Raw genomic sequence first — 26,658 nt, 5'->3', positions numbered from 1 at the left:
CAGAGGTTGACAGATGCTACCGCTGTACATCTTGTGCTGAATGCTGCCAAATCATCTGAAAAAGAGGCCAGCTAAGATCAAGGGTGGAATTGAAAGTCTTTGCTTTCCCACAGAATAGAGATGCTGATGCCAGCCAGATCAGCATCATCTCCTTTTCTATCGATTGAGTGGCTCCAGTTTCAGAACTGAAGACTGCTGAGAGCTTTGCACAGGCAGCTTTTAGCCACAGTAATGCAGCATTAAACATCACAAAATCTCACCCCTGAAGAATCTGACCCAACAACTGACCCTGGCCCACAGATCATACGGATCATATTTGCCTGAAATTGATATTTCTTGAGCCTTTAAGTTCTTGAAGATTAAGTCGTGCCACTCTGTGCTTTCTGCAAATAACTGGAAGTAAGTGATGTTTAAAAAAGTGTGTTATACTGTAAAATGTAGACTGGTTCAATTCTTAAAGGGATAGTTTACCCAAAAATGGTAGTGATAGTTTACCCACCCTCATGTAATTTCAAACCCGTAAGACCTTCATTCATCTTCGAAGCACAAATTATAATATTTTTGATGAAATCCGAGAGCTTTCTGACGCTGCATAGACAGCAACTATCACGTTCAAGACTCAGAAAGGTAGTAAGGACCAAAATTGTTACGGTACTGTCGTAAATGTGCAATCGAAGACTGACACAGGAGAGAAAAAATGATTGAAGTAGGTATTTTTGTTCTCTTTCTGCAGAAAAGAGCTTCTCGTAGCTTCATAAAATTAAGGTTGAACCACTGATGTCACAAGGACTATTTTCACAATGGCCTTACTACCTTTCCAAAAACAAGTCGAGAAAACCCTGTTCAGTCGATAGATGTCGAAACTACATCATTGCACAGGCTTCAGAACAACGTGAATATAAGAGACCACTGGCACGTCAACTTCAGCCTCTTTCACACAGCCATTCCGGTAAATACACGGATAATGTGTCCCATGATTTGTTCCGGAGTTGTTTGATTTGGTTCATTCACAGTTGTTTTCCGGAATCTGTGCGTGCTTTACACACAACTCATAAAGACACGTGACGTTTGGATGTGAGATGTAATGCAACGCGTACGTTTCACTAAACTGAAACTAACCTGAACAAACTGTGCTTCAGTGCTGATAGTGAGGAACTGGCTCTGCCCGATCGCCGCTTCATTCCACTTTGCACGTATTTTTTCGTCGTGAAGAGTCGCATGATAACGTGCATCATCACTACAACACTGCCTTTATGGTTCTGGCTTTTGTTCACACAGCGCTCGTTCCCGTAATTTTCCAGAATCAGCGTGCATTGTGAAAGGGGCTTTAATAAAGCAACAGTTATGTAGCTTACTGCATTCGGTGTTTGAAAAAGAAAAAACATTAATGATCATTCTGAAATATCCTGTTGAGTATCAGCAGGCTAGGCTCTCTCTATGGCTCTGGGTTCGGCTACAACGATACATGACCGTAGTTACCTGTGATTGGCCTGGCTGTGCGTCACTCAGAAAACAACAGGCCAATCAGAAGAGAGGCTCATGAATATTAATTAGATGGGCCAAAATCGACCTGTTTTTGACAGAGCTCCTAAAAAAGGAGCTGTAAAAATATATTGAGATGGATTTTGGCACTTATACCGCAAATATATATTCTTAAGGACATCAACAACTAAAATAAACCTCCAGAAATGTGTACAATATGGGACCTTTAAAAATTTTTTTTTTTTTTTTTTCTTTTTTTTTTTTTATGCAGGTATGCTTTCACCTACTTTTGAAAATAAAATTGCTTCATTCTCATTTCTACCAAAGCAAGAAAGGCTTTCCCAATGACAAAATCCAATCCAAATTGGAGTCATTTGCAGTTTGTATTTGGTGAAACTTATTTATCGAAGCTTAACATATATGAAATACCATCAACAGTTGAGGTCAAATGTTTACACCCCCCTTTTATAATCTGCAAAATGTTAATTATTTTACCAAAGAGGGATCATACAAAATGCAAGTTATTGTTTCTTTAGTACTGACCTGAATAAGATATCTCACATTAAACATGTTTACATATAGTCCACAAGAGAAAATAATAGCTGAATTTATAAAAAATGACCCCGTTCAAAAGTTTACACCCCCTTGCTTTTTAATACTGTGTTGTTACCTGAATGATCCACAGCTATTTCTTTTTTTTTTTTTTTTTTTTTGCTTAGTGATAATTGCTTATGAGTCCCTTGTTTGTCCTGAACAGTTAAACTGGCCGCTGTTCTTCAGAAAATTCCTTTAGGAAAGGAAAAGGAAAGGAAGTGACGTGAGGCCAAGTATGGTGACCCATACTAGGAATTTGTGCTCTGCATTTAACCCATCCAAGTGCACACACACAGTAGTGAACACACACACACCCGGAGCAGTGGGCAGCCATTGCCCGGGGAGCAGTTGGGGGTTCGGTGCCTTGCTCAGGGGACTCACCTCAGTCGTGGTATTGAGGGTGGAGAGAGTACTGTACATTCATTCCCCCCACCTACAATCCCTGCCGGACCAGAGACTCGTTACAAGTCCGACTCTCTAACCATTAGGCCTGCCCCCTAAATTCCCACAAATTCTTTTTTGTGTTTGAACCCTTTCCAACAATGACTGTATGATTTTGAGATCTGTCTTTTCAAATGAGGACAGCTGAGGGACTCGTATGCAACTATTACAGAAGGTCCAAACGCTCACTGATGCTTCAAAAGGAAACACGATGCATTATGAGCTGGGGGTGAAAACTTTTGAAAACAGAATGGAGATGTGTACATTTTTCTTAATTTGCCTAAATATTATATATTTTCATTTAGTACTGCCCTTCAGAACCTACAGAAGATAGTTACATGTTTTTGAGAAGACGAAAGTTAAACTTAGCCTAATCTTCAAATTAAAAAAAAAAAAAAAATCACCTCAGGTTCTTCAAGCATTGTGTTTCCTTCTGAAGCATTAGTGAGCGTTTGAACAGCAGCCAGTTTAACTGTTCAGGACAAACAAGGGACTCACTAAACATAAAAACACAGCTGTGGATCATTCAGGTAACAACACGGGATTAAGAATCAAGTGTATGTAAACTTTTACAAATTCAACTATTATTTTCTGTTGTGGACTATATGTAAACATCTTTTATGTGAAATATCTCATTCAGGTCAGACCCCTCTTATTTTAGTAAAATAATTAACATTTTGCAGATTCTGAAATGGGGGTGTAAACCTTTGACCTCAACTGTACAAGTGAAACACTCAATAAAACTCATTAATAAAACATCTCTGTTACACTTATTACATATTTATTTCCTTACAAGATAAACAGAATGCATTAAAACTGCATTTGAAAAGACAAGACATTTGGACAAATTAAAAATACAATACAAGGAAAAAAAAGATTAGATTGGAATATTTTTAACTACTGATACCCCTACAGATGGTACTACCATACATTGTACAACAGTGAACATTCTAGCTGTTTTCTCAGTAACAAATTACATGAATTGTGTTGCACATCATTCTAGGAAGAAAATTATAGCTCTCAGAGCTGTTTTCTAAATGCTAATCAGTATTTCCAGAATTTCTTGCTCTTCACATGCAACAGATGGACTATTCTGTGGACGCATCATCTAGATTTAAACCTGTCCCTGAGTAATCATGTGTTAGTGTGACATTTACAGCGCTGCAATCCTTCTACGTATGATGAGCGAGTGTGAAAAAGGTGTCGGAAGTGTGAATGTGTGTGTAAACAGATTCATAAATTCTCTCTTCCTGATCCCAGCCCTCACCTCAGCAGGGCAGCTTTTCGTTGTTTGACAGGGAGCTTTGAAAAGGTCACTGGGACTTGAATCACCATTAACCTCACCCCTCCCCATTCTCTCACACAGGGAAACTGGAGAGCCAGAGCCACCAAAGTGCCAAGAAGTGTTTAATGCAGCCAGCGTGACCTGAACAAAGCCATGGCGGTCAAGAGACGAGGAACAGAGAGTCCCTGTGGAAGCCTCACGTTGGCCGTGTCATGCTGCAGCGGGAATCGCCGTGTCACAAATGGGACAAATGGTGACATTAGGGCCGCACGGCAAATGCGCAATCATTCCCTTATTAAACGTTATTGCTTTTTCTGCAATAAAAGCCTGAAGACTACTTGTGTATTGATTCTTTAATACATTAGAGTTGGAAAGCATTTTAAAATATCATTTATTTGTTATAATGAAGTCTTTTGGGTTATTTTGCGTATTATACTGCTGTATAATTAACCAGCTCCCTTTTAATCTCAATTGGATTTCCAGCTCATAAAGCCGACGGTCTGAACCTGAACCGGTTGGCTGAGCATGGAATTTTCTGCTTACTAAAGAGGCAATTGTGCTGGAGAGCTCATATTGGAGCTGCTCTTGTTATTTGGGCCACAATGGCTGTCAAAGCCAGAGCCTCTCAGGTTTTGGGCCTGCTGCTCTCAAAGTGATTGAGTGGCCTCTTTGTGACACAAGCATCTCTGCACCAGAAAGAGCAAATGACTGGCTCCATTAACGGTAGATTGCATGATGGGAACTGCATTAAAGTAGCCTCCCGTGTATTGAGCGTGTATTTTCCTCTTCTTGTGCAAAATGGGACTTTCTGCGTATTTCAACACGGGTAAATACATCAGCATGATAAATGATTAGCTAGCATCTGCAGTCTGGTGAATAGATGGACTGTTCTGGGATTGCTTTGTTTTTGTTTTTTTTGGTTGATGTCAATTCCTACCAAATTCCCATTCCTGCAATGTGAAAAATTTGTCATTATTATAACTTTAATATAATGATGAAATATCTATCTACAGTTGAAGTCAAAAGTTTACATACACCTTGCAGAATCTGCAAAATGATGATTATTTTAACAAAATAATAAAATGTTTTTATTTAGTACTGACCTAAGTAAGATATTTTTGTGTATTTGAACCCTTTCCAACAATGACTGTATGATTTTAAGATTCATCTTTTCACACTGAGGACAACTGAGGGACTCATATGCAACTATTAGAGAAGGTACAAACACTTACTGATGTTTCAGAAGGAAACATGATGCATTAAGTGCCGGGGGGTGAAAACTTTTTGAATTTGAAGATCAGGGTAAATTTAACTTATTTTGTCTTCTGGGAAACATGGAAGTATCTTCTGTAGCGCCTGAAGTGCAGTATTAAATGGAAATATATAATTATATATTTAGGCAAAATGAGATAAATGTACACATCTTCATTCCGTTCAAAAGTTTTCACCTCCTACTCTTAATGCATAATTTTTCCCTCTGAAGCATCAGTGAGCGTTTGAACCTTCTGTAATAGTTGCATATGAGTCCCCCAGTTGTCCTCAGTGTGAAAAGATAAATCTCAAAATCATACAGTCATTGTTGGAAAGAGTTCAAATACACAAAAATGCTTCAAAACCAAAGAATTTGTGGGACCGGAAGGATTTTTCTATAGAACAGCAGACAGTTTAACTGTTCAGGACATGCAAGGGACTCATAAACGACAAGAAAAACAAAAACACAACTGGATCATTCAGGTAACAACAGCATTCAGAATCAAGTGTATGTAAACTTTTGAACAGGGTTATTTTTATGAATTCAACTATTATTTTCTTTTGTGGACTAAATGTAAATGTCTTTTATGTGAAATATCTTATTCAAGTAAGTACTAAATAAATAAAAAAATCCCCATCTTACACAAAAAATCATGTAAGTAAAATATGGAGTGCCACAAGGTTCTGTCTTAGGCCCTTTGTTGTTGTTCTTGTACATGCCCCCTTTAAGAGGATATTAAAAACATACTGCTGTTTTTGCATGGTATCACTATGATACCATGATGGACTTAATGATCTATGTTATTACATTGTTATTTTGTAGATCACAGTAGACTACTAGTCTACGAACGATTGAGAAAGGAGGAAATGTACTCAATTGTCATGTACAAATAGAAAGTTTTCTTTTGTTTTTAAATTGAATTGTGACCCTATTTGAAAGTTTTCCGAAGATCCACCCTTTTACAGCATGTCTATCACCTTGCTTCTTGTTTCCATCATGTGCAATTAATTGTCCGAAATACGAAAACTGTTTGAGTTTAAGATTAAACCTTTTGAAAACCCTCCCTTGCCTAAAGCCAGAGCGCAGCTAATCAAACTCGGTCATCTCAACCACCTATGGGGTGCTGGGGCGCTCCTTTGTGCCAAAGTACAAAAGACATTTTCTGGGGAGTGCTGAAGAGCTTCCAAAATTCAGTTTCACAGAGCCGCGGTCGGCAGCGTGATCCTGGGTGGGCTTCGATGAGCGGCCGATGCGTGAGATTTATACATGAAAAATGTTTCTCGATAAAACAACAGTATTATAGGGTATTGAACCAAATTTCCTGCATTTGTTTAAACAAACAGTATGAGCTATTAAAAGCATGATTCAAGTGTGAAGGAGCTAATTATCTTATGAAAAGCTTATGCTTTTGCATTTGAATGAGGGGGCATTTTAAAAGAGGCTTAGGTTGTAGAAGGAATGTCAGCAGCAGGTCTTCCTGTTCTCAGTCAGCACTTTCCTCGCAGGCATTTCCTTCTCTTACCACTGTTTGACAGGCCTCACTCTGTTAACCTCGAATAAAAGAAAGTGCAAATGAGCGTTACCTGTGGCTACAGACACGACGCTGCCACCCAGGCACCCAGAAATAGAGTGAAAAATCTCTCCCCACGGCAGAGTTTATGATGAAACCTGGAGCTGCTGGTCTGTTGTCAGCCAGATGGAAACAGCATTGTTTAGAGGAGCTTTCCAGTGTTTAGTGAGCTGTGGAAATACTGAAAGAGTAATAGCCTACCCGCACATCAACAAATAGTATTTTTACATTATTAAGAAATCATTGAGTGTTAAAGATGCATGGCATGTTTGTGTTTATTTGCTATATTAACGCATAAACTGATATGCATGGGCTTTGTCAGTCTGCACAGTGGTAAAATGAGTCATTAAATTACTAAGTGCATGCCCTTTGTGTCTTTAAATATGATCATTCCTCTCAATCATGTCAAAAGCAATGCTGTCAGCCATCGCGTACCAACTGAAAGTAAAACACATAGATCACTCACCAGCAATGCTACTGTACTACCAAATGTCAGGTGTTTGATCATTTAGCTAAATTAAAATAAGAGGGATCATACAAAATGTATGTTATTTTTTTAATTAGTACTGACCTGAATAAGATATTTCACATAAAAGATGTTTACATATAGTCCACAAGAGAAAATAATTGTAAAAAATGACCCCTTTCAAAAGTTTACATCCCCTTCCCCTTGATTCTTAATACTGTGTTGTTACCTGAATGATCCACAGCTGTTTTTTTGTTGGCTGTTTTTGTTTAGTGTTAGTTGTTCGTGAGTCCCTCGTTCGTTCCTGAACAGTTAAACTGCCTTCTGTTCTTCAGAAAAATCCTTTAGGTCCCACAAATTTTGTGGTTTTTAGCATTTTTGTGTGTTTGAACCCTTTCCAACAATGATTGTATGACTTTGAGATCCATCTTTTCACACTGAGGACAACTGAAGGACTCATGTGCAACTATTACAGAAGGTTCAAACACTCACTGATGCTCCAGAAAGAAAAACAATGCATTAAAGTATGTAAGGGGTGTAAACTTTTGAACAGAATGAGGATGTGTACATTTTTCTTATTTTGTCTAAATATCTTTTTTTTTTCATTTAGTACTGCCCTTCAGAAGCTACAGAAGATATGCCATGTTTCCTAGAAGACAAAATAAGTAAATTTTACCCTGATCTTCAAATTCCAAAAGTTTTCACCCCCCTTAACGATGCTGTTAATGCATCGTGTTTTCCTTATGAAGCATTAGTGAGCGTTTGAACCTTCTGTAATAGTTGCATATGAGTCCCTCAGTTGTCCTCAGTGTGAAAAGATGGATCTCAAATACACAAAAATGCTGAAAAAACTGAATTTGTGGAAAAAAAATTCTGAAGAACAGTGGGCAGTTTAACTGTTCAGGACAAACAATTGTTAAACTATCACTAAACAAAACAAAAACGTATATTATGTCTTATTCAGGTTAGTACTACATAAAAAAAACATGCATTTTGCACGATCCCTGTTATTTTGGCAGATTCTTCAAGGTGTATATAAACTTTTGACTTTAACTGTATGGAATAGGCTATGATGAAGATTTACATGATTACATCTCTGAAACATATTTAAGTCATTAATACTATATAACTCACTGGTGATAATTGAATCACCGATTGTGCACCAAAAACATAAATTTAACCAGATTTAATGAACCTACTTGAAAATGTTTCACAAACTGTTTTGTACATATGCTTTTAACTGAACACTTTATCACTTCATATTCAAGACATATAAAGAGTTAACATGTTAAAACAGGACCTGGAGATTAGAGGAAAATAAGTTGAGGCAGAAAAGACACCACGTTTCTGAAGGCGTTTCAAACGCATTAGCCTCCCTACACATCGAAACACGTGGGAAGTTTCAGAAAGAATGCCTGGCAGGGGTGGGATGGAACGAGCGATCCAGTTTCCGCGTCTTATCGCGCACTGCGCGCGTAGGGTTCAATCCATGCGGATCATTCTCCTGGATTTCATGGCGCTTCCTCCTCCTGCCCTTTAGTTACATTGTATCTCCCTTACTGAAAGGAGCGAGGGATCTAGGACTCAACTCAAGGAAAAAATGAATGAATATACGTGAAAATGGACGTGCCGAGATGTTGGATTTATCGTCCTGGAGTTTCAGAAAGACGTATTTGAAGAACGCTTTGAGATTTAGATCCTGCGATGCCAGTTTCAGGGCAGTGTTTCCATTTCTGAACGGGATCTTTAGGAGTGTGATGGCTGCTGGCCTTCCCTTTCTCTAGTTGCTGGATGTGTTGGAAAGTGCACTGCTTTGGGATCGTTTTTGGAATTCCGTACGCAAATCCAGAGGCTTTTCCACCTTTCTCTATGGAATGTACATAAGTATTCTCTGGATAGGGGTTCGCGTGTGGGGTAAGTGGCGCTGGGATTAATGCATTTCTTTTGTGTGTGTGTGTGTGTGTGTGTGTGTGTGTGTATGTATGTGTGTATGCTGTGTGTGGGTAGGGGGTGGTGTTTTATTGGTGCAGATGGAGACTGGAGGTGCTTTAGCCCGTTAGCTTAGCTCGGTTGTCATGGCTCACACATGCTTTGACCATCTTAGCGAGTCATTTCCTTAAGAGCAACGCGGACCAATGCGTTTGAACCGCGCGTTAGGTGCGGCGAATCGAACAACGAGTCCCAGTTTACTCGATTACGCCAGGAATATTCATTTCATCCCTCGCGGAGTGAGGAAATACACGGGTTATGCAGTCAATAAACACCCCGGCTGTGTTTAAAACACCGCTGGTTTGTTTATGCTGGAGTTGCAGTTCTCTGTGGAAGAGCTCGAGTCTGTTATGAATGTCAAATGATGTGTGAGTATCAGCAGATTCATAGTGAATCACTGCTTTCAAATACTGAACTCACTCTAGGACTCCATATAATACAACCCTCAGCAGCCACACGTCTTCAGAGCAGCCCTCAAACACTAACAAAAGGTACTATGGTAATACCATGGCTTTTTGGAAATGGTACAATGGTTATATCAATTGTATTTTTGAACAAGTATTATGGGATTCTTCGAGGAGTACTTTGAAATATAAATATTAAGGTGTATTAACGTTTGATACCATTTTTATATCTTATATGCTTGCTTGATTTTCCCTCTAGTTCTGAATAATTGTATCAAACCATAATTCTGCTAGTTTTATCACTGCGTTGGTTGAGTAGAGGCCAAATGTGACCCTGGACCACAAAACCAGTCATAAGGTTAAATTTTACTAAACTGAGATGTATACATCATATGAAAGCTCAATAAATAAGCTTTCTATTGATGTATGGTTTGTTAGGATAGGCCAATATTTGGCCGAGATACGTCTATTTGAAAATCTGAAAGCTAAGGGTGCAAAAAATCTAAATACTGAGAAAATCACCTTTAAAGTTGTCCAAATTAAGTTCTTAGCAATGCATATTACTAATCAAAAATTACATTTTGATAGGTTTGCAGTAGGAATTTTACAAAAAATCTTAATGGAACATGATCTTTGCTTAATTTCCTAATGATTTTTGACATAAAAGAAAAATCAATAATTTTGACCCATACAATGTATTTTTGGCTATTGCTACAAATATACCCCAGCGACTTAAGACGTGGTCCAGGGTCACAAATGTGTTTACTTTATGATGGGGATTATAAGCTCTGTGGCTAATCTTCACTGCTTTACACTCATCCTCATCAGAAACACTAGATTTCCTGCTCATCACCTTTAAATTGCCAATGTGAGCTACTTGTGCGGATACTATCTCAAAACATAACTTTAGTTATCTTTAAGGTACATTAAAATGATTTGATGCTGCAGGCTAATGGGAAACACATTTGATTGTCACCCTACATTTAATACATTTCCTGAAAGTCTTTATTTTGGCCCTCAACACTAACAAAAGTCTTTTTTTTTTTTGGAAATTGTTGGACATGTTTTGAAACATTGTATTGTCTTGATTGTTGTAGATGTACTATATTACAGGGTTTCTTTCTTTAAAAATTCTTCTTCAGTTCTTAAAATTTTGCATTAAAAGGTCTTACATCAAAACAGAATGTCTTAATTGATAAAGTAATGCCTGTAAATGTTGGATACACTGCAGAAAATTAAAATCATCATCAGTCCCCCCCCCCCCCCCCCCCAATTTTTTTTTTGGCCAAGGTGTTGTACATGACAGTAAAAATACAAGAAATAAAACAAGTAACATGAATAGATTTACAAAAGATTACAAGCACAAGAGAAAGATGAGTTTTAAGCTTGGATTTAAGTTCATCTAATGTACGAATATACAAATATCGAAACGACCTTAAATCAACATGCATTTACTTAAAATGCAAATTCAACATGCAAGATCTTGTTTGCAGAGAAACTGAACGCTTTAGTTTGAATTAAGTAGACATTTGTTCTCATTTTAATCATAAACTCCTAAAACAAGACTTTTTGTCATTTTGTTTCATATTGATTTAAGCATCTTTAGACATTTGTAAATTACAACAAGACAAAAATGCTGATGGAGAACATTACCTTTTTTGCAGTGTGATTAGAAGACACATTATTCCATATTCGACTACCTTTTTTTCAAACTCTGAAGCATTGCTAATACAATTTACATTTAGAGAGCATATTTACTTACTGTGCTCTGTTCAATTTATGCCTTAAATTTTCTTTACTTGGTCTCTTAAAAGTCTTAAATGTAAGTCTTTTCATAAAACCTGCAGAAACCCTGATATTACCACCACGGTGTTCATTGAAATACCTTGGCCATGTAAATTCTTTGGTATGTTAATAAGATCTATGTTTATTCAGTCCCATGGTACCACCAGCTAGAGGAAGCTATTGTGCACTATTCAGTGTGTGAATGGAACTGAAATGCATTTGCCCTATTGTGTCTATTTAAAGAATCGGCACAGATATCAAATAGCCTGAAGTGAGACAACATTCAGCAGAGAAATCATGATATGTAGCTTATGGAAAATAATCAGCCTTCAGACGTGTTTATTTGGGCTTATAATGAAGTGTAATGTAATAAAATGAAGCACTGCTGATTTAATGAGTCTGAACTTGAGCTTCATATTAAGTATGTTGTTTAGTTTCCTCCTTTTGTTGACAGGTTATGTTAATACAGTGTAGATTTATATTGGCCACACTTCATCATGTTGCTTTACAGTGCAGTGAAACGGTGGTTTTAGATGGTAATACCATGGTACTGAAAGGAACTTCAAAGAATTCCATGACACTGGCCAAAAACATTGCAATGTTTGTCGTAGGGATCCCTTGACACCAAACACATGCAAATATATGAACTTTCATATCATCTACTTTCAGTATGATTTGCTTTTGTCAGTAATAATGTTGTAGAGTACTTGTGTGGAGATGAGTTGGCAGTCGGCCGGAGGGCGAATCTATTACCTGTGTCTTTATTTATTTATTTTTTTCGCCCTCTCTCTTTTTAGCTGTTTAGTGTCTGTAGAATTGAGTTTTGTCTGCAGGCCAGAGCTAGATGTTTACTGTCTGTATTTTACACTAAAAAAGCTTTTGGTCTAGACAGCTGTGTTTTTTAGTCCGTATATCGTACTCCTACCACAAACAAGCTTTGATATTGAAAGTTCTCTGATCCTGTGTTAGGATAGTCCAGAGAAATCAATAGGTCTGAGCCGAAGGGAGCGTACAGCTGGAAGAGAGATATATTGCTGTAGCTCTGTAATGTTTGTAAATGCTTAAAGGGATCCATACGCTCATTATGAATTTACTGTCGTGTCACCACTCAAGCTATGCACATCATTCAGTTCAGCATTCGATCTTTATCGCCGTTACAAGCGGCCTGTTATGCACTTTTTTTATGGATGTTTCTAATGCAGATTAATGTTGTTCTCTGTATGCTTTTGGCTGGCATCAATAGGTCTGATAATTCTGATTATATTTGATATTTGATTTACTGATTATATAAAATTAGCCAACGTTTTGAAAATTGTGAGGATTTTAATGCACTTTTTATTTGGGATTAAGACTGCTTGTGTCATGATTTATTAGTATTAGATTGTAAAAATCTTGTTAGAATCAGTTCCAATTAACTTTTACAAGAAATGTGTTCCAAGCAATTGTCTCTCAGAAATGTTTACAAAATCTCTGTGGCATTTTTAATGAGTAAAAATATTTGAGTGAAGCTACTGTATTGCTATTTTAGTGCACATAAATAGAAATATTAGATCTCATTCTTCTTCCTTGAGTAAACTGTGGAAAAAATGCTTCTTTTTAACACAGACTTTTACTGTGTTTTAATTTTTTTATTGGATTCCCTTATCAGCAATGATTGTTTGCTCACAATTTGAAGTTTGCTTTTGGCAGATAAACAAATTGATGCCAAAAGATGCATATTGTGTTTTAGAGCTGCAAAACGATTAGTCGTGATTAATCGATTCAAAATAAGTTTGTTTGTGTACTATGTGTGTGTACTATGCATTTTACATATAAATCTAACATATTTTCCTTAATATATACATGTATGTGTGTATATTTATATATACATGATAAAACATAGTGCACACGCATATAGTATGCAAACATAAACTTTTATTTTGAACCGATTAATCGCGACTAATTGTTTTGCAGCTCTAATATTTTGATATTTATTGGCTATATAGAATTAGCCAGTGATTTGAAAATTATGATGATTTTAATGCACTTTTTATTTGGGATTCAAACAGTTTGTGTCATGATTTGTTAGTATGAGATTGTGAAAGTGATTGTCCTTGAGTAGATTGTGGGAAAACAGGCTTTTTTAACACAGATTTTTACTGCATTTAATTTTTTAATTTAACGTCTTGAATTCCCTTGTCAACAAAGGCTGTTAGCTCGCAATTTGAAGGATTTTTTTTGGCTGATAAACAAATTGATGCCAAAAGATGCATATTGTGTTTTAGAGCTGCAAAACGATTAGTCGTGATTAATCGATTCAAAATAAGTTTATGTTTGTGTACTATGTGTGTGTACTATGCATTTTACATATAAATCTAACATATTTTCCTTAATGTATACATGTATGTTTGTATATTTATTAGGGCCGGGACTTTAACGCGTTAATTTAGATTAATTAATTACACAAAAATAACGCGTTAATTTTTTAACGCATTTTAATCGCACTTATTTTTGCACCGTGGAACGTTTCTCACTGGATGAGTTTCGGCGGACCGATTATACTGGAGCACCAACTAGCGTTCAGACGAGACCGCTTTGGTTGGCCCTGTGGATGGGAAATTTTGTTATAAAAAACGAATGGATGGAAGCGTTGATAAGAGCATGGTTGCGTGCAAGCTATGCAACAAGGAATTCGCATATCACCGCAGCACATCGAGCCTGTTGCTACACTTAATGGCAATATTGCACTGGTCTGTTGGACTAAAACAATATTTTGTTGCTTAAGCTTATGTATTCAGTCATTATTCAATGGTATACTAAAAATCCATATGAAAAAACTTACTTCTCTCTGTTCTCAGGTCAAATTTATATGCGATTAAAATGCGATTAATTTCGATTAATTAATTACAAAGCCTCTAATTAATTAGATTAATTTTTTTAATCGAGTCCCGGCCCTAATATTTATATATACATGATAAAACATAGTACACACGCGTATAGTATGCAAACATAAACTTTTATTTTGAATCGATTAATCGCGACTAATTGTTTTGCAGATCTAATATTTTGATATTTATTGGCTATATAGAATTAGCCAATGACTTGAAAATTATGATGATTTTAATGCACTTTTTATTTGGGATTAAGACAGTTTGTGTCAAGATTTGTTAGTACGAGATTGTAAAAAGTAATTGTCCTTGAGTAGACTGTGGAAAACAAGATTTTACTGAATTTAAATTTTTTTTAATTTAATGTCTTCAATTCCCTTGTCAACAATAGCCGTTTGTTCGCAATTTGAAGTCATTTTTCCGCAGATAAGCAAATTGATGCCAAAAGATGCATATTGTTTTTCAGAGCTGTAAAACGATTAGTTGCGATTAATCGATTCAAAATAAAAGTTTGTTTGCATACTATGTATATGTATTATGTTGTATACATAAACACACACACATATATTTATATATTTGAAAACATATTTGTATGTAAACACTTGTATATCATTTACATTATAAATAAATATAAAGATTTTACATATAAATCTAACATGTTTTCATTGATATATACATGTATGTGCGTATTTATATATACATAATAAATATACACTCACAAACATAGTATGCAAACAAACATTTACTATGAAACGATTAATCGTGACTAATCGTTTTGCAGCTCTAATATTTTTATATTTATTGACTATATAAAATTAGCCAACATTTTGAAAATTGTGAGGATTTTAGTGCACTTTTTATTTGGGATCAAGACAGCTTGTCATGATTTGTTAGTATAAGATTGAAAAGTGTTTTAAAAGCTTATGTCAGTAAAACCTGATTATTTATAGAATCAGTTTCAGTGAACTTTTACAATAAATCTGTTCCAAACATCTCTCAGAAATATTTATAAAATCACTGTGGCATTTTTAATGTGTAAAAATATTTGAGTGAAGCTGCTATTAGTGTTTTGTTATATTGGTGCGCATAAATAGAAGTTACTATATCTCATTCTCCCTTGAGTAAACTGTATTTTAATTGTTTTATTTAACCTATTTGATTCTCCTGTCAACAATGGTTGTTTGCTTGCAATTTGAAGTTATCTTTTGGCAGATAAAGGAAATCGATGCCAATAGATGCATATTATATTTTAGAGCCGCAAAACGATTAGTCGTGATTAATCGATTCAAAATAATTTAGTAGTTTATGTTAGTAAAATTAGATTCTTTCTAGAATCCATTCTTTCCAGAATTCCAATTAACTTTTACAATAAATCTGTTCCAAACAACGATTCAACAATTATCTCTCAGAAATGTTTACAAAATCGTAAAAGTGTAAACGTAAAAAAATATTTGCGTGAAGCTACTATTACTGTTATATTGCTGCACATAAATAGAAATGATTAAAACTCATTCTTCCTTGAGTAAATTTATTAGAAATTTATGAAAAACTTTTTTTTTATTGTGCATTTTAACTTTTTTTTTAAACTTAAGCTCTTGAATTTCCTAGTCAACAATGGCGGTTTGCTGACAAGTTGAAGTAATTTTATTGTCAGATAAACAAATAGATGTAAAAAGATGCGTATTGTGTTTTCAAAAGGCTGAAACACATTGAGATTTGTGATCCTTAAACACTCATTCTGTGATGCCTTGTTTAAATAGCAGAGTATTGAATAAGCTGTACATCTCCTGGACTTTTAAAAGGGATCAAACAGGCTTTTCACATGAAACCACGGTGCACAGGTTAGCTACAGATGTTACAAACTGACTTTGACCCCTTTGACTGTTTGTTCCAGCAGAACATCTGCAGTCTTTAGATCTGCCCACTGTGAAAGAATGACCATCTGGGATTATGCAGAGAGCGCATGGTCGTCAAATGATGGCTCGTCAATGAAGGGGCCTACAATCAATACAAGGTTTTGTGTCTTGCTTTCGGTGGGCTATTGTCATGTACAAGGCATAGGTACAGGGAATCCAGAGGCTCTGTTGGAGTGTTTAAATGGCAACACAATCATCTTTATCAGGACTGTCATTCTGTCTCAAAATCCAAGCCTTTATGGTTTAGTATGAGTACAAGATTGACCTTATCCATACACTCTTAAATGAAGGTTCTTTATTGGCATCGATGGTTCCATGAAGAACCTTGAATATCCATGGAACCTTTCAAATGCAGAAAAGGTTCTTTAGATTTCTTTTAAGAACTGTTCACTGAAAGGTTCTTTGGGGAACCAAAAATGGTTCTTCTATGGGATCACTGCAAAAACACCTTTTGGAACCTTTATTTTTAAGAGTATAGTTCAAGATATGCATTCAAACTAGAAGCACAGTAGATTTAAGATGCAAGATGCTTGATTGGAGAATTATCAAAGATATCACTCAAATTCAATGCCACTATTTGGCTTTTGTGATGATCAGAGACTTGCAAAAAACCTATATCAAACTAAATGAAAGGCTGAGACAAGCTCTAGCTTATTGAACAAAGCCTGCTACTCTCTGAACTGATCTGCTGTTAATCTTGGTGAAGCATTTCAAACATGGATAGACTAACATGAGTTAATCAGATTTGTACAGATTTCGTTTTATTAGAACACTGTGGTCATTTAAGTTGCTTTCCAGCTCTTGTTTTGCAGCCCCGGGCCCCTTAGCACTGCAGGACAAATTCTGCAGACTTGAGTGTTAATTATTTACACTGTCAGAGGTCAAAGTGCATGCTCCTTTGACTTGTGTGAGCTTATTTGGCCGTACCCTCGCTAAGCAGAGATGACCTGTAGAAAAGAATGGCCGCTTTAATTAGTTTATAGACATCAGCTTTTGAATGAAGATTAATATCAGGAGACACGTGCTCTTAGGCAACATAATATAGGTCAAAATGCTACAATTTCACACATCAGTTTTCATCTTAGAAGGGAATGTCTTTGCAAAATGTCCTTATTGTTATCTAAACCTTGCTCACTGTTTAGCAGATACTGTTCTGTGCAAGATATAGAAGTTTGTTAACGACTTAAGTAGCGGTTAAGTGGTAATCGTTTTTTTCAATGACAGATGCTGATATCTGGCCAATACAATGCAATGGAAATGCAAATGAGAAAATGAAAACCCATTAAAATGTTTATTATCTGTTGGTACAATTTTGGAAAGGGCAAAAGATGAAAATTCCAATCTGTAATCTTAAAATGACCAAATGATGAATAATTGTCCTATCAGTCTCTTTCACTGTACTAATAAATAATCAAAAAGTAGTTTAACATACATTTGTGTTTGTGTGTGTACCTACTTAACCATATTTGTGGACAAATTTGAACCCGAAGGTGAGCAAAACCTGATCTTCAAAATCTTCAAAAACCTCTCTTTTGTTCTCATTTATAAAGTTTTTTTTTTGAAATTGTAAAAATGCAGGAAGTTTTATGTTTGGATTAGGGTTAGGTTTAGGTTAGAAAATGTATAACTCTCTGTATATAAAAACAATTGAAGTCTATGTAATGTCCCCATTTAGTTAGCTGAGTAAATGTGTGCGTGTGTGTGTGTGTGTGTGTGTGTGTGTGTGTGTGTGTGTGTGTTTTGTACTTTTACTGACATTGCTCTGCACATTTGAATTTGAACATATAGTAATACAAACCAGTATGAATATTTGAGTATTGTTTCTACCACAAGTATAGCTGCAAAACGATTAGTCACGATTAATCGATTAAAAAAGTTTGTTTACATGCTTTATGTTTGTGTACTGTGTATATTTATTATGTGTATATATATAAATGCACACACATATGTAAATATTAAAAAAAATTGTATGTATTTGTATGTCAGCACTTGTATATGCTTTATATTATATATATTTTACATATAAATCTAACATATTTTTACTTAATCTATACATGTATGCGTATTTATATATACATAATAAATATACGTACACACACATAGTATGCAAACAAACTTTTATTTTGAATCGATTAATCGCAACTAATCATTTTGCAGCTCTAACCACAAGTGTTGTTTATAAATTATTTTGCAAGTGTTTCTTCAGCAAATTCCACAAGTTATTTACATAAGTTGAAGTGTGGGGTGCATTTTATTTTACTGTACATGCACTTACGATATATATTCTTGTTAATTAAGAAAGTACTGAGTAATGTACGGTAACTACATAGATTTAACATTGGTTAAGGTTAGGTTTAGGGTTAGAACCTAGTTTATTAGCCATTTATTACTATAATAGGTACATAGTATATGCATATATATATATATATATACATACATACATAATAAATATACACAGTACACACACATACAGTATGAAAACATACATTTCTGTTTTGAATCGATTAATCACGACTAATCGTTTTGCAGCTCTAGATGAAATAACAATGCTTTTCTGTTGAGTTTCTCAAATTAACATGGAAAAGAGGAAAAGATTGATTGCATCATGATTTTCTTTTATTCAGTTAGTATACTATGTAAAGAGGGTTCAGAAAACTTTACTGTTCACTAAGTTGCCACTCATGTTTTATGTTTGCTCTTGTGTGGTAGGTCAAGTCTATGGTGTAGTGCATATTCATCGCTCACCGTTTCATTTTCAGACTACAATTTCAAGTCAGATAATCCCTTTTGTATGTCTCTCCTCTAGGGCAAAATGTGGGTGACTGGGAAGTTGACATCAATACGTTGAGGCTACTGTTCTCCTTCTCCCCACACCCTGGCAGTCTGAGGAATCAGACGTTACTGTGACAAACCTGGGCCGCTGGCACTAAAATGTCCCTAAGTGGTGGCACTGCAGGCGGGAAAGGTGTGGACTCGAATGCGGTGGACACTTACGACAGCGGTGATGAGTGGGATATCGGGGTTGGAAATCTGATTATCGACCTTGACGCTGACCTAGAGAAGGACAAACTCGAGATGTCTGGCACCAAGGACGGAGGGGGAATGGCAGCTCCACCTAGCGCAGTAGCGGCTCTGCCAGACAATATCAAGTTTGTGAGCCCAGTGAGTGCCCCTCAGGGCAAAGAGAGCAAATCGAAATCTAAACGCAACAAAAATTCTAAAGACAATAGCAGCAAGTCTCCAGCTGCGGATGGAGCCAAAAAGGACCATCAGGGACGGACCCAAGGGGAGGTTACTGGGGCAACAGGTAGTTCGGGAGGCGGAAACACCGCTGCTGGAAAAGGCGTCGAGAAGGCCGGTAAGGCCTCACGTGGTGTGCCGAACAGCAAAAAGGAAGTATCGAGCGGGAAAAACAAGAAAGACAAAAGCGAAAGCGGACCAGTTGCGGTCGTGGCAATTGAAAAGGAGATAGTAGCAAACGCTCAGGCGTTTGGAAGCACGCGCAACACACCCTTTGACAGTACACAAAATGCAGACATGGCTGTGACAGAGCAACTTGGGAATAATGCTCTGGAAACTATTGGAATTGTCTCTCCGTTAGCTATTAAATCAGAGCCGGAGGAGCTCGACGGGGAATGCAGAGCTTTGAAGAAGGTGAAAAATGAAAAGGTAAGCGCGGATGGCCCGCTTGTGTATTTGAACCATTTAGCAGCTAATGGAAATTGTGTTATTGAAGTATTGAAAACGTAAGTCAATATTAACGACATGACCACCTGAATGCAAGTAAGTTGTTTCCTCTGCGTTAGGCTGTTTTCTTTGCATTGTATATGCCTTTCAATTGACATTTGCTGCTTTTATTGATCAAATCAGAGAGAGGACTGGAAATAATGCGCAAAAGAGGGTGAAACAAACTGAGTAAATGTTACTCATTACTCAAATAAGCCTCATGGTTATTTAACCACTAGGTTATGGTACTTTTTGAAAGAAAGAAATTGTGACCCTGAACCACAAAATCATTGATGTATGGTTTGTTAGTATGGGACAATATTTGGCCGAGATGCAACTTTTTAAAAATCTGAGGGTGCAAAAAAAAAATCTACATTTTAGGAAAATCGCCTTTAAAGTTAAGTTTTAAAGTTAAGTTTTAAAATCAAAAATTAAGTTTTAATATATTTGGGGTAGGAAATTTACAAAATATCTTCATAGAACATGATCTTTACTTAATATCCTAATGGTTTTTGGCATAAAAGTAAAATTGATCATTTTGTCCCATACAATGTAGGGTCACAAATGTCATTAGTTTGTGTAAAAAGAAGCAATATATACAGTATTATGCTAACATTATTACTAGGGATGCACGATATGAAAAAGTTTTACCGATACCGATAGCCGATAATTAAGTCCTTCTTGTGGCCGATACCGATACCGATACCCAATACGCTCATATTTTTATATGATAATTTTGTGCACCCAGGAGAATACAAAATCTGAGATAAACTAATGAAATGTATATTATATATCTGGGTATAGATATATAATACCTGGAAAAAATGAAAAGTACATCATGGACTAATGTCAGATGTCCAAATGTCTGTTAAAGCTTACGTGTAGTCCATTCTTATTGATCATATTATGAATGTGTGCAGCAACCAAATTGTACAAGGCGGTGAATAAAACATCAGAATCGAGATAAAAATATCTCAACTTTTCAGAATGCCGCAAGCCCAACGCAGATCATGTGACATGAACCAACCAATTAGCTTTACCCTTTCCTTTAATAACATTGAAAGCACTGCCAAGGTGGAGAAACAGCTTATCATAGCTGTACAGGAATAAACATTTTAAAATAAATTTAATAACAGAGCTACTGCAAGCGATTTTTAATGCTGAAAATCCATTTATCCTTTGCTGAAACTTCCGCGTCTTTATGGAGAGCGCAGGTCATGGTTGCTTAGCAACGGCAGACGCCACGACAGAGCAAGCTACAGAGCGGTTTGGAAAGAAAGAGAAAGAGGCGCGCCTAACGTTTTCCACGCGTTTTAGGCGCGACATGTGAACGGCCCTTAAAACAGATTCACCGCGGTGACGACCTCTGAAGAGAGATATAAGATTTGTTGTGTTAAAACTTGACGGCTTTTTACCTGCTCTCAGAATCCTTGCTAAACATGTGTTGCAAATAGCAATAGCATCGTCCTCCTCTGCGACCGTGAAAAACTTCCAGACCTGCGAAGACGATGATGACGACACAGATGATGACGTATTAAACACGACAAAGTCCGAGAGTCACTGCAGTTTACAGCTGCAGTCACTTGCACTCGGAAAGCAGATGAATCTCAGATAAACCAGACTGATTGATTGATTTACCAGCAAGAGTACTTTATCGGATCGGATTTTATTTATTTATCGGAGCAATAAAAATGGCGTAATTTTTACCCATATCGGTCGATAATTTATCTGTCCGATAAATCTCGTGCATCCCTAAGTATTACATTACAAAATGTTTGCCTTGATTTCCGTGTTCTTCCTGTTGCTCTGATCTATGAATAGAGGGAAGTTTAGGCTTGGTTTGACTGTCCATGTTGCTTAATCCCAGGAGCCAAAGATGTGGCTGGGGGGGTAGGGAAAGAGCTCAGACCCTCCTAACCCCACTGGCCTAAACTTGCAGTGGGGGAAGGGCTGGAAGAAGGTCATTTAACTGCTTGTATACAAGCTTTTAATCAGAACAGAAGAGCTTCTGTGCTTCTGGGGATCATTAAAATTGGGAAGGAAATTCCAATTAAAGCTTCGAATCCAGTTTCAGATCTTAAGAAGATAAGTGATGCCAGTGTTTGTCTGTCTCTTCTACATTGGCCTTTTATCTGCATAAAGCTTAATGATGTAACTTTTTGCAAGTACATACTGTTCGGCTAAAAGAACAACTGCGGATTGACATATTAATTTCAGGATTATGTTTGCTACTGTTGTGCTTTATGTGGATTGGCCAACATTGAAATTCCAGTCACTATAAAGAGCCTACCCTGCAACTTTTAGAAATGGTTTTGAGGCCTATTTTAAGGTCACTCCCTAAGTGTTTTTTGTCTTTTCAGTGACATGCTGTGACAAGTTAAATCTGTGGTAGATTAGATCGGTAACTATAATTTTAGTGTGAATGTTGTATTGATGATTCAAATGCTGAAATCAAAGCCAAATCCTGTACTTTCTTCAGATTTCATAGTGCGCAGTGTTCTTGGAAACATGTCAGTACAAAAGAGATCTTTGCTTCCTAGTGATTGTTCAAAATCACAACTATTTCCTCTCAGGGTCAAGTGGGTATTAAGTAATTACAGTTTTTAAAACTTGCAATAGAAATGAAATGATTCATACAATAACGTAACAATTTGTGAGCATGGACCACAAAACCAGTCATAAGGGTATTTTTTATTTTTTTTAATTGAGATGTATGGTTTGTTAGGAAATGACCGTATTTGGTCAAGATACAACTATTTGAAAATCTGGAATCCAAGTTGTCCAAATGAAGTTCTTAGCAATGCATATTACTATTCAATAATTAAATTTAGATATGTTTACAGTAGGAAATTTACAAAATATCTTCTTGCTACAAATATACCCATGCTACTTACGGCTTGTTTTGTAGTCCAGGGTCACATTTTATGTTGTGACCAGTTAATTTTACACTGGTATTTCATATCATTTTAGAGGAACAATACAGATATTTTATAAACAGATGACTCGAGTAATAGATTTTCTGCTGTTTTCCCCACATTAGTTTTTGGCATCTCCAAAATCCAAAAGGTCAATCTCTAATTTTCATTGTTGGTAATACTGTTGGGTGGTGCAAAAATGTGTTCAATTTGTTGTTTTTTGATGGCATTTAAAGTGTTGTTAGGTTTTGTTTGGGCTCATGATACAGCATGCAAGAAGTAATTGATTAGAAAACACAAGGTGGCAAAAAAACAGCCATTAAAGCAATAGCAGATCTGAGAAACAAAGCCGTTTTTCGTGGTGCTTTTCCCTCAGCTTTGTACATGGCGACTGCTAGTATGTCTGGATGGGTGTTAAAGCCAGCAGCAAGGGTGGGGGAAGGGAGCGCGGCGAGCTCGCACTGCTAATTCAGCTCATGAAAGGCTTGAGCAGTGAGAGCAGCTGTCCTCCATTGTCAGCCAGCAAATTTCCAGCATGCCTCATTTCACCTCTCAATGTGAGCAGAGAGAAAGCTAGAGGGCAGAACAGAGGGGGATAAACAAACAGAGACCGATAAATGAGGGAAGGAATGAATAAATGAGAGAAAACTGTTGAATGCCTCGAGTTGCCGCAGTGCTTCCAAACGGAGGTGGGAGAGATCATGTGTTAAATGCCAGCGGTGAAGTCTGCTTGTAGCTTCGCAAGAGGAGGTTGGAAGGTGCTCTGCTCGTATCTGCTAAGAAAAAAAAGGCCACTCGAGGGCCAGAGGAAGGAGAAGGGGGAACAAATGACCTGGCTAAATGAAAGAGGGGGAGGGGGGGTTGCATTGTAAGTGGATGAAGTCTTTAACTTCCTACACACTAAGGAGCTTGTCAGCGCTCCCACAGTTCCACTGAGGCGAAAAAGGGCTGGTGAAGAAATCAGGGCTCTTGCACAGTTCACATGCTCGCACTGCTAAAAGTGTAAGTATTAATTGGGACACATTACCACCATATTAAGTGGTACTCTAAAGAATTAGCTCACTAGCTCAGAATAAACATTTCCTGATCATTCACTCACCCTCATGTCTTTCTTTCTTCAGTTGCAAAGAAATTAAGCGAACATTTCAGGATTTTCCTCCATATAGTTAGCTTCAATGGGGATCAATTGCTATTTCAATGCAGCCTTGAAGGGCTCTACACAATCCCATTTGAGGAATAAGGGTCTTATCTAGCAAAACGATTGCTCATTTTCTAAAAAACAATTACAGTTTCTATACTTTTTAATCACAAATGTTTGTCTTGCACTAGCTCAACTTCACGCATTACGCAGTCATGTTGGAAAGTTAACATTACGTATGCAGATGTACAGACCCAGTGTTTACAAAGTGAACGTGCAAAGAAAGTCAAACACTCTTTACAAAAACAGATAAAACAACATCTAACGATTTTGAAGTTGGAGGAGAAAATGAGATGCCGTTTTTTGCCCTACCCTACCTTTTTGAACCGAAGTACACAGGTGAAGAACTAACCACTTATCCAATGTTTGAAACCGAGTTAGTGCAAGACAAGCATTTGTGGTTAATAGGTATATAAATTCTTATTTAGTTTTAGAAAATGGACGTTAGTTTTGCTAGATAAGATCCTTATTCCTCAGCTGGGATCATGTAGAGCCCTTTGAAACTGCAATTTGGACCTCCAACCCATTATAGTCCACTATATTGAGAAAACTCCTGGAGTGTTTTCCTCAAAAACCTTAATTTCTTTTGTATGAAGCATTGAAGAATTGTTGGTTCAACAGAGATAACCCGCAATTTCAAAAAAAGCTTGGCCAAAAATGAATTAAATGAATACTATTTTGTTAAAAATAGTAGATTTTTTTTCCTCATTGTTGTAATGCTTGTAAATTTGAAGTAAAATTGAACAGGGTAGTTCACCCCAAAAGAAAAATTGTCATTTACTCATCCTCATGTCATTCCATTAGTGTTTTGAAAATGAACAAAATTCTGAATTGACGATATTTTGAATGAAACCTGAGAGATTGTTGTCCCTCCATTGAAAGTACATTTACAAAACTTTTACAAAGCTCTCTCTGTAAACGTAATCATATGAATCGAACGGTTCAAGACTTCTGAAGAGATATATTTGCTGTATACTATGTAGAGATTTGATTTAGGCTTTTATTCAAATATGAACATTTAATGAACCCATGCGTGGTAAATGGAAACTCAAACTTGTGCGCTTGCTTTTTGAAGAACTGTTTGAATCATTAAATATTTTCTTACATGGACTTTCATTGGCAGGACATTTGTGTTTCAAAGATAAACGTAATTCTTATGGGTCTGGAATAACATGAGGATAAGTAAATGATGACAGAATTTTCATTTTTTTAATGGCACTATTGCAACATTTATAATGTACAGTATGAAATATTCATAGCTGTTCTTTTTGAAATCTGCTCAACAAAACATTTGTAAAAACTATTACAGGAAAAAAGAAATGTAACCCCGGACTCATCTGAAAGCTTAATAAATATGCTATCCATTGATGTATGGTTTGTTAGGATAGGACAATGCTTGGCCAAGACACAACTATTTGAATATCTGGAATCTGAGGGTGCAAAAAAAATCTAAATATTGAGAAAATCGCCTTTAAAATTGTCCAAATGAAGTTCTTGGCAATGCATATTACTAATCAAAAATTAAGTTTTGATATATTTACAGTAGGAAATTTAAAAATATCATTTTGTTTGGCTTTTGCTACAAATATACCCTTGTTACTTAAGACTGGTTTTGTGGTCCAGGTTCACAAATAGTATAGTATCATAAAGACATAGTTCTTTAAAAGAGTTAAAAATCACCTAATAACCGATATGGTTCCAATATTTTGTGAATTTATTCAAACTGTTCCAGCTACAGCTCTGCATTTGATACAGATAAAAGAGTTGAAAGAGATATGCTGCATAGTCCTGTTTGGCTGCACAAAGAGTTTCGTGAACAATACTAGCCTGAAGCACACTTTCAGAAATCCACTGCAAACAGTTCATCATCCCTGAATCTTTTGGTATAAATTATGTATTATGTTTGAGATGCACTAATCCTATTCTGGCTGACTGCTTAGGATGCATATTATGAATCGGGATGTGTTGTAGTCCATTTAGGGCTGGTTTGAACAGCTCTCACGGTACAGAATGAGGGTGGTAACTTGCAATGATGGGCTGTAATTTTCGTAGAAAACTTTACATAATGCGTAGCATGTGCTGCACATTGTTTTGCTGAGATGAACATTTATTTAGCCTCCTCCTTTAGCGAAAACAGCTGTTGTATAAAGTAACCCAGTGTTGTGGGGGTGGGCACTGGACCATCATGAATCTCTTTGTAATGGCAGTTCTTTCATTTTGACAAGCACAATACTTTAAGCCCTTGGGCTGCTATGAAAAGTAGAACATTATTGTTTGATCAAGAAAATCGCAAGATCTCATTCATACATCTGTCTTGTACCGTAGAATGTGTAAAGAGCTGCCATTCAGTGTTGCTTAGTCTTGTGGCGTGTTTAACATCTTTGTGCTCTGGCATTGTGTGTCGAGTTACTCTTGCTCTAATGAGGTTAGTGTCACTGGAAAGATCCTTTTAAGAAGATTAGAGGGTATTGTTGAAGATTTCAGCGACAGAATGATTTAGCAATGCTTTGTGCACAAGACAATCCAGCCTGTGTCTAGCGCTGCTTTAGTGTGCAATTTACATATCTATGCACGTTGGCATTAAATGTTGCATTTAATGTTGCATTTAAGTCAGTTCAGTTTTATTTTAACTCGTCTTACTGGCTCAATGGTTTGACTACTTTTTTGTCTACTCTATTGGATTATTCAAAAATACATTGAAAATGCAATTATGCGGTTAAGGCCAAAAGTTTACATACACCTTACAGAATCTCCGAAATGTTAATTAT

The 26,658-nt window shown here is 36.5% G+C and overlaps 2 protein-coding genes across 2 annotated transcripts in view; both read left to right on the top strand.

Moving 5' to 3' along the window:
* The window catches only part of trip4 (thyroid hormone receptor interactor 4), a 125,021-nt gene extending 120,882 nt beyond the window's left edge, over nucleotides 1-4,139 (top strand). The window contains exon 13 of the mRNA XM_073835703.1: nucleotides 3,884-4,139. Within this exon, the coding sequence (XP_073691804.1) occupies nucleotides 3,884-3,942 (59 nt within the window). The 3' untranslated portion in view covers nucleotides 3,943-4,139. The remainder of the gene's footprint in view (nucleotides 1-3,883) is intronic.
* A 4,529-nt stretch (nucleotides 4,140-8,668) lies between these two features.
* znf609b (zinc finger protein 609b) overlaps nucleotides 8,669-26,658 on the top strand; it is a 67,632-nt gene continuing 49,642 nt past the window's right edge. The window contains exons 1-2 of the mRNA XM_073835701.1: nucleotides 8,669-9,004; nucleotides 18,858-19,720. Of these exons, the coding sequence (XP_073691802.1) occupies nucleotides 18,983-19,720 (738 nt within the window). The 5' untranslated portion in view covers nucleotides 8,669-9,004; nucleotides 18,858-18,982. The remainder of the gene's footprint in view (nucleotides 9,005-18,857; nucleotides 19,721-26,658) is intronic.

This window comes from Garra rufa, chromosome 3 (genome assembly GCF_049309525.1).
Source record: "Garra rufa chromosome 3, GarRuf1.0, whole genome shotgun sequence".
Lineage (NCBI taxonomy): Eukaryota > Metazoa > Chordata > Actinopteri > Cypriniformes > Cyprinidae > Garra > Garra rufa.
This window is presented reverse-complemented; position numbering and strand designations above follow the sequence as displayed.